Raw genomic sequence first — 14,371 nt, forward strand, 5'->3', positions numbered from 1 at the left:
ACAGTTCTCAATGGCTTGGCGCAGCAGATAAAGTAGCAGGACATAATTCCAAAGTTGCAGCCTTTTACTTTTATTTTGAAACACTTTCTAGGGAGATTAAATACATATTCAAGCAACGTATCTTTTGAAAAGCCATAGGAAGTCTCAGTTGTCATAGAAGTGTCCTATGTCTTCCATAAGGGAGCAGAAAACAGACCACAAGCAACATCATTTTATAAAAAATGTAGCATAGCTAAAAAAAATCATTATCTTAATATAACCACTGAGAGATCTGTTTTCAAATGAAAAGGGAAGGGAAAAAAGTCACTCGTGAAAATATGAGATGTTTATTTAGAAATAATAGCTAGTTTTTTAAACATAATTAGTTGAATTTCACAGAATCATTGAGGTTGAAAAGACTTCCAAGATCTTTATTTCCATCATCCAAGACTAAGTTTATGTTGTTATTATTATGTTGGTTTTTAAAATATTTAAAGGCATTCACATATTAAAAAATCAGGGCAGATAATTATAAAAAGGTATTAATAAGTTTATTAAAATAGTAAACTTCAACAGTCCCAGTAAATCCAAATCAAGATTTTAAACTAAATGTGAACCCCTTTATGTGCTTGGACTGTACTGATGAAAATGGTCTCATTTTCTTTTGGGATACTCAAATGTCTTTTAAAAAATCACATTAAAGCACTTCCTGACTTAAAACTTCAACTTTGCCAGTTACAGAATGGGAGATTATAGGATTTTATTTTAAAGTATTGCCAGTACCACCTGATGCAGGATAAGGGAACACAGGTGACCTCATCCCTGATGAGTCCCAGCTATATGCAATAAAGATAAGTGATAAAAGGGAGTGGGTGAGCTGGTGAGGGGAGGATCATCATGGAGGAGGAACCTAGAGGAAGAGGGAACAAGAGGGTCATGAAGACAGGATCCCGAGGAGAGAGCATCCCTGCTGTGAGGTCAGTGTGGGTGTGCAGTCAGAGCCCGTGGCTGGAACCTGCAGTCAGAGGCTGCAAGGGAAGCCCAGAGCAGGAGCTGCTGCAGCCAGAGTCACTGAATGGCTGGAGTCAGGATGGCTGAGCTGGAAAGGGGAATAAACCAGCACCCTTTCCATGCTGTGATAAACAAGAAGTCTGTGTCTTGCCTCATTTCTACCCTCTAACAAGAGGGCTGCTGCAACATCCTGCTGTAAAAAACATTTGTTAGGGACCTATGGCTCAATTTATAAAGCTGAAGCTGAGCAGCAGAATTTTGCTCAAAGCATCTAGCCCTTGTGACAGTGATAGGGACAGAACAGATTTAACTAATTATTTTACTGTGTAAATTGGCTGAATGTGGATGTTGAGGAGGCTGAAGCCCTGAAAAGTTTAAGTGATAGGAGCTGCAACAAAGGCTTTTTCTCAAAGTCCTCGTAGACGAAACCCCGTGGTAGCTGCCTGTGAATAAACTGTGCTTAATCTCAAAATGGATAAATTGTGTAAAATTATTTACAAAACCATTGTTATTATATTACATCAAATATGACTCATCATGTTGGAAGCCATTCAAAATTAGTTTGAGAATGTAACTGATATGTTATTGCTCATTATAGGAAATGCATTGTCGCCTTGCTATTCATACATCACCTGGAGATTTTTTTTCCAAGCAGGATAATTTACATCACTGATTGAGGAGAGAGTTTTTCTGCATTTTTATTATAGGAATAATTGCTCCTTCCTTTGCAACATCACCTTTTTTTTCCAACAGCAATTTAGAGACGATATGGAAAATCTATGGCAGCTAGTTAAAGGATTGTTGGTGGGGATGAGTGAAATGAGAAGGCAACAGATGTGTGGGAAGGTACAGCAAATTTCTTGTAACTGGAGGCTCAATCCTGAGTTCATTACACATGTTCACTTTAGATCTGGAAGGTGAGCTGTTTACCGCACCCCAGAGCTCCAGAAGCATCTCCTAGAAATGCTGACGAGGGCTTGGTTCTTTTTGGGCTTTGGTGTTGTAGTGCCTCCTTGGCAGCAGCCTGGCAGTGCCTGCCAAGGGAAGGGGGCACAGCATGGCTGTTTGGCTCTGTCGCCTCCTTCCTTAGCCTCTGGCATGTTGACTGGCAGGTGGAACAGACAGGTGGCATCACACAAATGTTGATGGGGCTGGACAGGCTTTCCCAGACTCTGGAAAAACTGCTGGCACTGCTTGTGCCTGGTGAGCTGTGTCTCAAGTATTTAGTCTTGTCACTGTGCCAAATGCTCAAGTCATCTGTGTTCCTCAGGGCCCATGGTGATGCTGCCTGTCCTTGTGGAGATGCAGCTTCTGTGTCTTCCCAAATTTCAGGACATCTGGTACAAACACCCTCTTTCTAGCATAATCTGTGCATTTTAACCATATGGAGTGGCAAATGGTTTCACTTGGTTACTGCAGCCAAGATGATGCTATCACAGTCATGGAGAATCAGCTTTTCAGTCCAGTTTACCAGCACTGGGCTTTGGCTTGCCAGTTTTTGAGGTGCAATACTATGCTTTCAGAAGATTGGGAAAAGAAAAAAAAAAAAAAAGGAGCTGTACTGATCTAAACAAAATACCCCCTGTTGAGATAATCTACATGAAAATGTGCATTTTAACAGCCTCCGAGGGGCAGTAAGCATCTAGGATTGGAGGAAATAAGGACAAAATTCCTGTTGTGGTTCACGTTGACTTAGTGCTGCACTAAGCAATAAGAAAGACAGGGAAGACATCTGTAAGGAGAGAGCAGCTCTAATCTAGGTGGCTCTCAGCCTTCCTGTTTAGTGGTCTGGTAGCTAGCAGTTGTACACTACTGACCTGCAGTAGTTGCTGCTTTCATTCTCAACTGAAAAAAAACTTAAACCATAAGTGTTTTTATTTACCCAAGTAATTCCCAGTCAGTTGAGCCTGGCCATTTGGACAATCGGATGTGTATGGTATAGGAATATCTTGTAAAACAGCTTTGTTAGTGATTTGTAGTCTAGAACTACACTCCCACAGCCTCTGATGTGGTTCCTCAGCTGTAGAATAAATCGGACACTCAAAACTAGGTCTCTTAAGAACCACAGACAGCTCAGGCATTTTCATAAAGGATGGAGAGAGAAGAGTGTGATTGGTTTCTCCAGGTTCTTTCGTGGCTTTAAATGAAAGTGTTCATGGCACTAGTGGAAGCAGAGGCTTGGGTGAAAGAGACATGGCTATTTGCTCCCCTTGCACTTTTGGGGAAGCAGTATGACAGAGAATGAAGAGAAAAATGTTTATAAAGTCTTAAATACCCCAAGTGACCAACTAAGTATAAGTGCTGCTTAAGTGTCTTGTGGGATACCTTCTGTGACGTTAGATTGAAATTCTCATTTCAAATTAATGTCTGAGATACTTTTTTACAACTCAATGCGTTTTCACTAGACTTTAAAAAAATTTTATTATGACCAGTTAATACACTGAAGAGAGCAATTGCCAGGAATCAGAGGAAACTGAATGCAGTCTTCAGCCAAGGACACAGCTTTTTTTCAGCCCACACACCATCAAGGTAATATCAAAGTTCTCCCCTCTCAACTCAATTCTGAAGGCTAAGCCAGGAAACTGTGTCAAGACTGCACTCCCAGGACAACACTGGACAGTGCTGGGACGTGAAAGACAAAATACATAGTTCAAGGGGTGGGGAAAAAAGGCTCTGTAGTTTTGGCTAGGTCAGAAATCAGGCAATAATGCACACAATGCTCTCTGGGGAAAAGAAAATGATTTTGCACTCTAAGCAGTACACCTAAATAACACAGAAACTTTTGGAAATGAACTGGCAAAGAGATGGCATAGTAATAGTTTTCCTGTTTTCAATGCTGCTGAGGAGGGCAGCATTGCCCTCTTGTGGTAATAAATGAAAACAACTAATAACAAGATTTTTAATTTCATGTTTAACTTTTAGTATTCATTATAAATACTTACAGACCCAAAAGAAATCCGCATGAGAAAATGAGAACAATTATTACACATAACAAAACGGCATTCTTGGTCTAAGTACACAGGATTTATAAAGATTTCTATTTTTTCTTTGAACTACTCACGAAATTATTCCATTTGTAAGGACTCTACTTTTCTTTTTTTGAAAAAGGCACTAAATTCCTAAGCAGTCCAAGAGTCATTAGGAAACAGAAAAGAAATGCTGTCATCTGCATATTCAGATACATACATATATGAAAAACCTTCTGCATGAGGAATTGGAGAAAAGTTTAATTGCAGAGCTTGAAATAAGCATCAAAACCAACAAGTGGGCACCTGAGCTTGCTCAGGCCAGTCACAGACAGACAGACAGGCATCAAGTGAGCAGACACTGTGCACATATTGACTGACTACACATAGGAGCCCACTTCCAGCTGATAGGAGTCTTGACAGGGACGCAATAAAACATGCACGGAAAACAAACAAATGAAACTGGCAAAACCGTAGTGTTCAGAATTAGTTCTTGAGTTTCTTTGTGAATGTTTTCACATCCATCATCCCACAATGGCAAAGTACTGCTGAGTTTTCAGATGTAAACAGCAAAAGCCACATGATGAGTAAGTGCCACTTGGCTGCAGAAACTGACAAGTTATTGGCAGTAAACATCAATCATCTTCTCTTCAGAAGTGGTGCGTTATCCAACCTGCCACTAAAGAAACAAACAAAACACACCATGGGTTTGCGTGAAGATAAGGAAAAGGCAGGGAAAAATCCCAAACAAAACTACAATCAATTCTCCATTCACCTTTAAATTCTCAATTCACCTTTTATCCCAGCAAGTGATGGACATGCAGTCTATAAGAGGCAGCTTATACAAACTCCTGCCTCCTGAATCATATACAGTCATCAGGGCAAAGGATGAGGGTTTATGAAGCCTGAGTTTCAACGGTCAGATACATCTATTGTTTTGGAGAGATTGCAACTCTTCATTCACTCTCTGCCTGACCTTCTGAGGTAAAGTTCACATTAGAGGAGCAAGAGTAGTAAACTTATCTGTATTTATGCCAACACGGGATGTTTCTTCTGTAATGAGCGACACGTAAACCCAAACCCATCACCCTACTTAGTTCACATGTCTTCTGTAAGTTATGAAGGGAGACAATCTCATCTGGCACTGAAATGGACACTGAGTACAGGGTAACACAGTGATGAGGTCCCCAGACCGTAAGACTGATGCATTATTGATGTAGAAACTGGGAAGAAGGGGGGGAAGCTCTCTGCCATCCCTGCTGTCTTAGAGTCCAAGTGATGAAGTCTCACTAAGAACACTGCAGGACAATGACACATGCTTCCATTTCTATTCCATTTCCCTTCCTCCTGGTTTTTCCTCAAGTTATTCAATCTTCTACACGACAAAACAGGATTTTCACGGTGAGTACATGGACAGCTGAATCATACTGTTTCTTTTTTAAACTTACTCTCAGCCCTCCTTCTCCTCCAGGACGTGAAGCTGCAACTCTTCTTTCTATTTCTTCCTGTTTCTTTTTCTTCTGCTCTACAGAGTAAGCGTTCTTAATACCTCGAGAGGAAGCCTGAGAGAAAACACATGTGAGGGAAACCAAACTGCAAGTGTTGGCAACACTATTTAATGAACTGTGGTTTGAATGAAAAGACTGAAGAACTTAGTAATGCTACTGTTATATCAAAATAGCCCTTTCAGGCTATTTCCACGTTCTGTGAACTCTTGGTCCCATAGGTAAGTGTGGGTGTTTTCGTTTCACTTTGTTGTTAGATCCAGGTGAAGATATTTAATCCTCAGATGCAGAACCAGAACTTTCCTTCCCAAAAGTCCACAAATTTTTGGTCTGTGGTTTTTTCAGTGTCATGGCCTACTTTTACCCTCACGAACAGGGGAGAAAAAGAGCCGTGTTAGTAGTGCTAGCCCAGGCTGTGAGGAAGTTCAACTTTTAAACTGTGATCTGTGAGAAATACCCTGCGTGATAGTCTACCCTTCAAAATGTCACAGGGTGTGTGGGTAGCAGGAGCACCAAATGAAAAATCTGTCGTGAACTGCCTGCTTTGCATCCTTGTGGGAAGTGTTTAATGAAGATCTAGACTAGATGGCAGGAGTATCAGAATTACAGACAATTAGCACCGTGAAAGAGAAAAAAAAAAAAAAAAAGGAAAATGTTTTAAAAACTGATTCTTATCAAAGTTTAGGGTTATAATAACATAGCAGAAGTTATACAAAGGATGGTAACATCTAGCAAGGGAAAACAGCAATGTTTTGAACTTGAAGGTCCTGACAATAAGCTCAATACTCAGTGGGGCACTAAGACAAATCTTACCACTAAATACCAACCTACTTAGACCATATCTTCTCTGCCTCTTAGGAAACTGGCCCTCCAAGTGAGTCAGGCACCCAAACTGCCTGCAGCACCCCAAAAAGAAGAACGGCTCACATGATGTCAGGAGGGATAACGAGCAGCTAAGAAGCATGTACAGGAAAACACCAAGCAGAGAAGGAAGGACATCTGATCTAGTCTCTTGTCCCCTACTAAGGAAAAACTAAATACGGCTGCTTGCAAGACATCTCCATTACCCAACATTCAGAGGCTAAAACGACCTCAAAGACAGTCCTGAAAAATCCTGGTAGATGCTTTGTCTTTGTCTTTCAAGAAAACAAAAAGTAGCAGAGAGTGATACTTGCATTCTTCTTTGTCAGCATCACGGGTCCCCCAAAGCCTTAAGGACATCCACAGCCTTAGTAGCTTCCTTTCTCCTTCCTCTCAGGAAAGATTTTTAGCCAGTTAAGAGCTATTTCCTACAGTTATGCTTAACCTCTTTGGGACTGAAACCCATTTGTGATTGAAAAGAGCGTGTGGATTGCTTTTAGTACATAGAATGACACAAAATCAAGAGTTGTAAGGAGTCTAACACATCACTCAGCTGTCACTCCAATTATTTACCACACTCACTTCAAACCAGGTCAACATGGTCCCCACGCCCAATGGTCAATTCCTAATTCAATATGCAACGTCACTGACACTGACACAGATAACAATCCTTTCTCTTCACAGTTCAGCTGTGGTCTCTAAGACACACCATTCAAAACATCTACATCTACAATAAGTAAAGAGTACATGCTTGCATGCCTTTTTTTAGAGGTATGTAAGGAAAACAGGCTGGTTGTTCTGCTAGAACATTTGTATCCTACCTCTTCTAACTTTAAAGATATCGAAGCAGTTAAAGCTTGGCAGTCTTAAAAATACAAAAGACTAAGTTAATACTGTGTCTTTGCTGGAATCTGGGCAGATAAGCACGTTCACACTGTTACCTTGTTGATCAATAGGATCTGCAAGTGCATACAACCTGCCTTTTTAAGAAAAGTACAAGTGCAGTACCACTTGAAATTGCCACTGCAACAATTGTTTGACCACTCTGGTTTGAATACTTTTCCATCTCTTGTTTTCAAAGTCTTAGAACAAGGAAAAAATAATGTTGAACTTGCTCTTCCAATTCTTAGGTTGTTTTATAAACTACTGTAAAATATCTCCAATCCAAACAAGCTCAGTTACTTTGCAATGGTCTTAGAGCACCTACCTAGCTGTGAAATTCTTAATATATAATATATAAATATATAATATATAAAAAGGTATAAATGCACAACAGAAATAATAGTAGGAAAGTACTCAACGATGATTCCCACAATCCGAACATAATATCCAGAAAGCCAAGCCATTCTCCCCATAAACCAATTATCTAAAAATAATGTCAATAAATGACATTTTATCAGACATTACCTCCATCTGCCTCTTTTCAGCGGCTTCTGCTAGTTGTCTTCTTTTTATTTCCTAGATATAAAGACAGGGAAATTCTACTTCAATATAGTCTTTGCATTCTTTTTCAAGTCTTAATTTTTAAGTACGACTCAAATCTGTGATACTAACTCCCACAATATGTCAACTTCAAGTCAATTAGCATCATCTTCCCCCGCACTGCCAGCCTGCAAGAACCAAGCGGTTTTTTTAGTGACTAATATGCCAGAAGAGCAGCTGCTGACATATATACAGTCAAACCCCAGCAGAAATCGCCATTCTGCTCTTCCGCACCTCCACTCGAAAAAATCCAGACTGAGGTGAAATGGCACACATGAAAGGTCCTTTTAGAGTCCGGAAAGGGGAACGCTTGCTCTTCCAGGCAGAGCGGGCTCCTTTCCTTCTCCCCCACGAAATCCTCAGATGAGGAGTACAAAGCACAGAGATGGGCTCTTACTCACCTAGGAAAAATGTCACGCACTGCAGGGTAGTTAGAAGCGAGCATCGCTATGCGCTGGAGAAAAAAGCCCGGCTTTTCCCATTTCTCGTAAAAACGGGGGTCATACCGGCCACGGTCACGCATTAACAGGTCCCAGGCGAACCCCCGCGCTCCATACAAGCGCACGAGTGCCCGCGGGCGATCCGTGGGGCGCAGCAGCAGCTCCTGGGGCGCCAGGCCGCACGCTGCGGGTGCCCGGGTGGCCTGGGCCCAACGCTTCTCCCCAGCCCGGGCCGGGGACCGAAGGACGGGCATCTTTTGCCCGGCACGGCCGCTGCCTCCCGGGGCACGCCACAGCCCCGCGGCCCGGCCTCCGCGCCGAGGAAGGACAGGACGGTCACCGCCCCCGCGCTCCCCCTCGGCGGGCGTCACCGAGAAACACCGGGGATCGGAAGGGACGGGACAGGGCAGGAGGGGGTCCCGCCCCGGCCCACACTCACCGGGTCGGGCGTCTCCACCACGTCCTTGACGGCACCCCCCATGCAGGGCAGGCACTGCCCCATGGCGAGCCCGCCCGCCCCGGAGCCCCGCGCAGGAAGCGGCGGCGTCCCCGCCCACGGCCCCGCGGGCCCGGCAGTGCCCGCCCCGGCCTGGGGCTGGCGGGGCTGGCGGGGGCCGGCCCGGGGGCTGGAACGGGGCCGCGCCGGTGTCCCCGGTAGTGAATTCCATGGGAGGCGATCTGTGACGGCGCGGGGAGAACAGTGCGGTTGGTTTCCCGGCTGCCAGCGGTTCCGGGCCCGTGCCCCGCCCGGCGCTGCCGGAGCTCGGCTCGGCTCGGCTCGTTGAGGATGTGTCTGGCTGTTCTGCTATTTCTTCCATTTTTTTTCCTTAAAATAAAAGAAAGAAACCTTGTCTTCCAGTTATTTATAGTAGACTCTAGCATTACCGTATTCAACAACGTGCATACATCATTCCCCAAGGATTATGTGAGGAGTATAAAATGTATTCTTCATGAACGATCATGCAACATCTGCCCAGCTTCTTATCTTCCTCCGTAATTTTGGACAGGGTGTATCTTTTTTGCACCCGTGTTCTTGTCCTAACATTTGTTTCATGAGCTTGTGATGCCACGCATCATTGTGAAGTACGAATTTAGGGTTTTGTGTTTGTTCCCCGCATCTGTAATTAGGCATAGAATCGTGTGACTTGGGTCGAATCACAGAGTGGGTTGGGTTGGAAAGGATCTTCACGTGACCACCTAGTTCCAAACCCTCTACCATGGTGTGGGACACCTTCCACTAGATCAGGTTGCTCCAAGACCCGTGCAGCCTGGGCTCAGACATTCTCGGGGATGGAGCACCCACAGCTTCTCTGGGCAACCTCTGCCACTGCCTTGCTACTGTCATGTGGGAGAAGGAAATACAGGTGACCTGGCCCCTGATAAGTAATAGCTGTGTAATTACCCAGTACACAGCTATATCCAATAATGATAGGTGATAAAAGGGAATGGGTGAGCTGGTGAGAGGGAATCAGGAAGGAGGAGGAACCTAGAGGAAGAGGGAACAAGAGGGTCATGAAGACAGGATCCCGAGGAGAGAGCATCCCTGCTGTGAGGTCAGTGTGGGTGTGCAGTCAGAGCCCGTGGCTGATCCCTGCAGTCAGAGGCTGCAAGGGAAGCCCAGAGCAGGAGCTGCTGCAGCCAGAGTCACTGAATGGCTGGAGTCAGGATGGCTGAGCTGGAAAGGGGAATAAACCAGCACCCTTTCCATGCTGTGATAAACAAGAAGTCTGTGTCTTGCCTCATTTCTACCCTCTAACAAGAGGGCTGCTGCAACATCCTGAGAGGACCGTCAGGTTTGGAAATGGTTCTAGAAGTGCCCTCCTTGATGTAATACTGCACTCTCCAGGTTGGTTTTTTTTTTTTTCTGCCTGGTATAAGATACGTAATAGAAAAGACAAGTGGTTCTTTTAACTCATGTAGCTCATGTAACTGTTGTGATTTGACACTGACTCGACTCCAGGCACCCACCAGAGCCGCTCACTCACCCTCCCAGCTACAGCTGGGCAGCGGAGAGGGGGGAAATAAATTCACGGAGAGCTCACGAGTGAGATAAGAACCGGGAGAAACATTTCAAGGGCAAGACAGGCGCAACTGAAAGCTGCAAAGTGAATTAGTTATTAACAGAATCAGAGGAGGATGATGAGAAGAAGCCCATTAAACACCTTTTCATTGCCAGCCCCTCCCTCCTTCCCACCGACAGCGCAGGCAGACTGGGCGTGGGGGTTTGGGGGCAGTTCAACCCCGAGATTTTCTTCCGCTGCTCAGGGAGAGGAGTCCTTTCCCTGGGTGGCTGTGGGGTCCCTCCCACAGGAGACAGCTCTCCATGAACTTCCCCACCTTTTTTCCTATCGTTCTGGCCTGGATGTGCGAGGGAAATAACTTCATTCACACATTGCCCAGGTTGTGCAGGGAAAATCATTCTATCACATGTGGTTCTTTATTAAATTTTTCACATCCTGATTCGGACAAAGCCCAGAGAAATTCATTGGTTCAGTGCTCGTTTGTCCCAGATCTCACACAATTCTTAGTGTTTGGTTTCCTCTTGGTCATTGATCCTTTTGCCTTCGGTGCTAATTAGGTTCTTATCCTTAGTTCTCTTATTGATCTTTTCCCAGTCCTTGTCTCCGACAGCCAGGGAGGATGTTCGGGCGCTGATGTTTGTTAATGGTCGCTTATTTCTTGTGTCTCCTCTGGGGCTCCCAGGCCACTGAGATGTTAAACTCATCAGGCCTTGCCCAGGGAACAGCCCCTTGAAAAGAAACTTCCATTCCCTTCCCCCTGGGCGAAGAGGAACAAAGCCCCGAGCTCAAGTTCGTTTAAACATTTCAGACGGCCCATCTGTGCCCCAGTGCGCTCTCTCCCTTCAACGGAATGAAGCTGCAGAACTCCTCTGTTTCCTTTATGGACGCTGTCTTTTCACAGTGTGATTTTCTACGCAAAACCCGCACCCTGGCTGGAATAAAGTAATGCCTTAATTCTCTAGCACTAAAAAATGCTGTTGGAGAGTTTGGGGTTTGGGGTTTTTTTTCTGCAGTTCCCGTGACATTTCTGCTCTGCCCAGCATGAGCTTGTGTTGTATTTTGCAAAGGCAGACAGTTCATTTTCCTCTCCATGGCAGACAATGATATTCCTGCACTATTGATGTACTTAGCTAAACTTGCAAGAACCTATGTGACGAGTGTTTGCTGTGCCTTTTTGCAGTAAAACTTCCATATTTCCTATGTATTCTTATTTTTTAATGGCCCGTAGAATCATATTTGGTTGCTAAGTTAGGAGCAATTATTTACTTAGTAAGATTGTCAATTAATTTGAACCAAAAAATGGAAAGTCTTCAATTCCAAGAGTAAAAATGTGATATTTCTAGGGAGTTCTGCATGTCTTATGTGCTTATATACAATATTTCTATAACATCTTTGAAGTTGGTACACATTGATATTTGATCTCTAAGTGTACACAGCACAATAAATCAACCACAGACTATGTTTAAGAAAAATCTGCAAGCGGTTCTCTCTCGTTTGTTGGTATAGATGTGTTATTTTTAAGACACGCATTATTCCTCTAAAAGAAACAACTGACCAAAATACAAAAAGCCCTCCAGCTTGTCCAGATCAAAGTGATTTATCCCAGTGGGAGGGAGGGAGAGAGTGCATTTTTGTGTCTTCAGGCGAGCAGCTGGAGTACAATCAGCTCCGACAAGAACAGCATTGAGGATGAAGTGCCCAGCCTTAATGATAGGAATTTGCCTCTACAAAGGCAGGTTTTCCTTTTGTCCTGCACGCATTTACTGCTAAGCATTGTCTTCACAGGGCTGCGGTTGGAGCCGTGTCTAGCTCAGCATTTCGGGGTGCAGTTGCGGCAGTCCCTGCTCAGCCTGGCTGTGTGTATGCTGACCTGAACTGGGAAAGCATCTTGCACATCCTGTACCCTGAGCTCTTGAGGTGTTTGCGGGCTCAGAGCCGTGCCAGTCGTTATGGGATAGTCACGTCGGAGCAGTACATAGCAACAGTGCCGGTAAGCACAAAAGCTTCCTGATTGTTCAGCCAGTTCTGAACAGGATGGAGAAATTCCGCCAAGAATGACGATGTTGGGTGTAGGTGATGTGGCACCGCCGCAGCTGCAGCTTACCTGTGCTGGAGCCACTCGACCCCTTGTGCAGGTATTCTCCTGCGCAAGCCCGGTGAAAGCCCTTGAGGTGAACCCAAGAAGCAGCAGTGGGCCTCTCTATTCCACCTCCGATTCCCAAAGAAAGAGGAGGAGCAGTGAGAGAATTAAAAATTAGTTCCTCAAGTTGCAAAATTTCATAAGGTTACTTGAGATCGCTCAGCACTTTTTACTGCCTCGATGCACCAGTACCTTCCCCTCTGTTCCACCCGGGATGAATGCACAAGGAAGATGAAAGAAGTATTAGCTGCTGATACAGACTATGAAGTGCCTGGCAGGCTGGGAAGGCTGGCTTATTCTCGCAGAGAAAATGACAAGCTAGCAGTTCTTTTCATGACCTTTTTACTATGCTATCGTAAGTATCCATGGTAACATGATTGTTCATTCAAGTTGGTACACAGCATCAAAATAACAATAAATACATATTTAAATTAAAATGATTGACTAGGACGTGCTGCCAGGTGTACTGAAAAAGATTACTTGAGTTGGGACACACAAAGTCAGAAATGAATTATTTTTGATCCTTTTTGCCTGTGTACATCAACTTTTCTTTTTCTTTCTTTTACCTTCCATCACTCTCAGTTTGCTATTGAAGGATATAATTATTAATTTTATTTGTATTCACCATGCGCATATTTTATTAAAGGACAATGCTAATTTTAAAAACTCTTCCATTCCTTTCAAACAGTGAATTTCTGTTTTCTGTGATGAAATACAAAATTACTCTGCAATGAACAGCTCAATGACAATGACCAACCTGTTTTAAGGACATTTTTCTTTTACAACTTGTGATGGATGATGTCGTTTTCTGGGTGCTTTTTGTAAGAGCAGAGAAAGCAAGTGGGTGACCCAGATATCTTTCTTGTAATGAGCACACTTCCTCCACTTGTTGACAAGTTTGTTTGCTTGGGGTTTTGTCGTATTGCAGGGAAGATGGCTTCTGTCTAAATGTTACACTTCCATGGGATTTGCCTTCAGATGAGCTTGTGTTAAGGCAGGCAATTATCTACACGCTGAAAGTGTGCTTAGCCGGTGCCGGTTTATGTCATTTACGATGAAGAGCGGGAGAATAGGAACACAGGAAGGGTGTAAAGGGTATTTATTTCTTTGAAGGTCCTGTCCATTGTTTCAGGTGATGAAGGGCTTTTAGAGATGACATTGTTCCAAGTCCTATTCTGGAAGCTATTTCTGCTCCTACCTTTGACTTGGCGCGGGCTGAAGGAAGGCCCGATGGAAACAGCAGCTTGTGTGTCCCTGCTTTGCAGAAAGGACACCCGGCTGTGAACAGCTCCTGCCTCTACATCGCCTCTCTCGTTTATCTCGTTTGTCTCGTTTATCTGCTTACCGCAGAACGCTGGTGCCGTTTTTACCGCAGCTTTCTCACCTTTTTTTCACTTTTCCCTTCCAGTTAGGGTTCGCGGGCCGTGCCCCGCTGCCCCCGGCAATGAAGCTCGGAGCACCAGGCCGTGACGGCTCCCGGGCCGCCCCTGAGGGGCGCGTCCTGGCGCAGCCTGCCGGCCGTGCTGGCGCAGTCTCTGGGCTGGCTCTGCCTCCCGATGCCATCGCTGCCGGAGCTCCAGTGCCGCTCCTTCCCCTCCTCACGCCGCGTGTGTGTCCGTCTGCGCTGGCGGTGGGGCTGTGGGCAGCGGCGGGCAGCTCCCTTGGCCGGGCGGGGAGGGTCGGTGTGAGGAGCGGCGTGAGGGACGGAGCGAAGCGAGCGGGGCCGGCATGGAACTCCTCGCCGCTTATTGCGCGCTGCCTCTCCTTGCTGCTCTGCTCTGCCACACCGGGTGAGTACCGGCTGCTGTTTTCCTTACGGTGCTCCCGCTTTGTTTCCCTTTTCGGTGCTTTGAAGGGGGAGAAGAATGCAGCTTTCAGGTTCTACTGGGGGGTATTAGGTTGAGAGCAAAGATCGTCTCTTCTCTGTCTCGCTCCCGCTCCGGATCGTGTCCAGATCTCTCGGTGG

At 45.0% G+C, this 14,371-nt stretch overlaps 1 protein-coding gene and 1 long non-coding RNA gene across 2 annotated transcripts; one reads left to right on the forward strand and one right to left on the reverse strand.

The window, feature by feature from the left end:
- Nucleotides 1-864: 864 nt before the first annotated feature.
- Nucleotides 865-8,337, forward strand: LOC120754626 (uncharacterized). Its single transcript, XR_005701490.2, has 3 exons — nucleotides 865-956; nucleotides 5,488-5,682; nucleotides 6,320-8,337. It is a non-coding gene; the product is annotated as an uncharacterized LOC120754626 (long non-coding RNA).
- On the reverse strand, nucleotides 3,386-8,804 carry SVIP (small VCP interacting protein). The gene is made up of 4 exons (XM_040068441.2): nucleotides 8,684-8,804; nucleotides 7,730-7,780; nucleotides 5,405-5,518; nucleotides 3,386-4,635 (listed from the first exon to the last, which is right to left on the reverse strand). Exons 1-4 carry the CDS (start codon nucleotides 8,744-8,746, stop codon nucleotides 4,621-4,623), a joined length of 243 nt encoding a protein of 80 aa, XP_039924375.1. The 5' UTR covers nucleotides 8,747-8,804; the 3' UTR covers nucleotides 3,386-4,620.
- Nucleotides 8,805-14,371: the final 5,567 nt, after the last annotated feature.

This window comes from Hirundo rustica, chromosome 6, assembly GCF_015227805.2.
Source record: "Hirundo rustica isolate bHirRus1 chromosome 6, bHirRus1.pri.v3, whole genome shotgun sequence".
NCBI classification, from domain to species: domain Eukaryota; kingdom Metazoa; phylum Chordata; class Aves; order Passeriformes; family Hirundinidae; genus Hirundo; species Hirundo rustica.

Excerpts from the sequence above, each read along its gene's own strand:
- SVIP (XM_040068441.2), bottom strand. The coding sequence starts at position 8,746 with ATGGGGCAGTGCCTGCCCTGCATGGGGGGTGCCGTCAAGGACGTGGTG. Across the intron at positions 7,781-8,683 it reads TGGTGGAGACGCCCGACCCG|GAAATAAAAAGAAGACAACT; the intron begins GTGAGTGTGGGC and ends CTTTATATCTAG. Across the intron at positions 5,519-7,729 it reads CTGAAAAGAGGCAGATGGAG|GCTTCCTCTCGAGGTATTAA; the intron begins GTAATGTCTGAT and ends GTTTTCTCTCAG.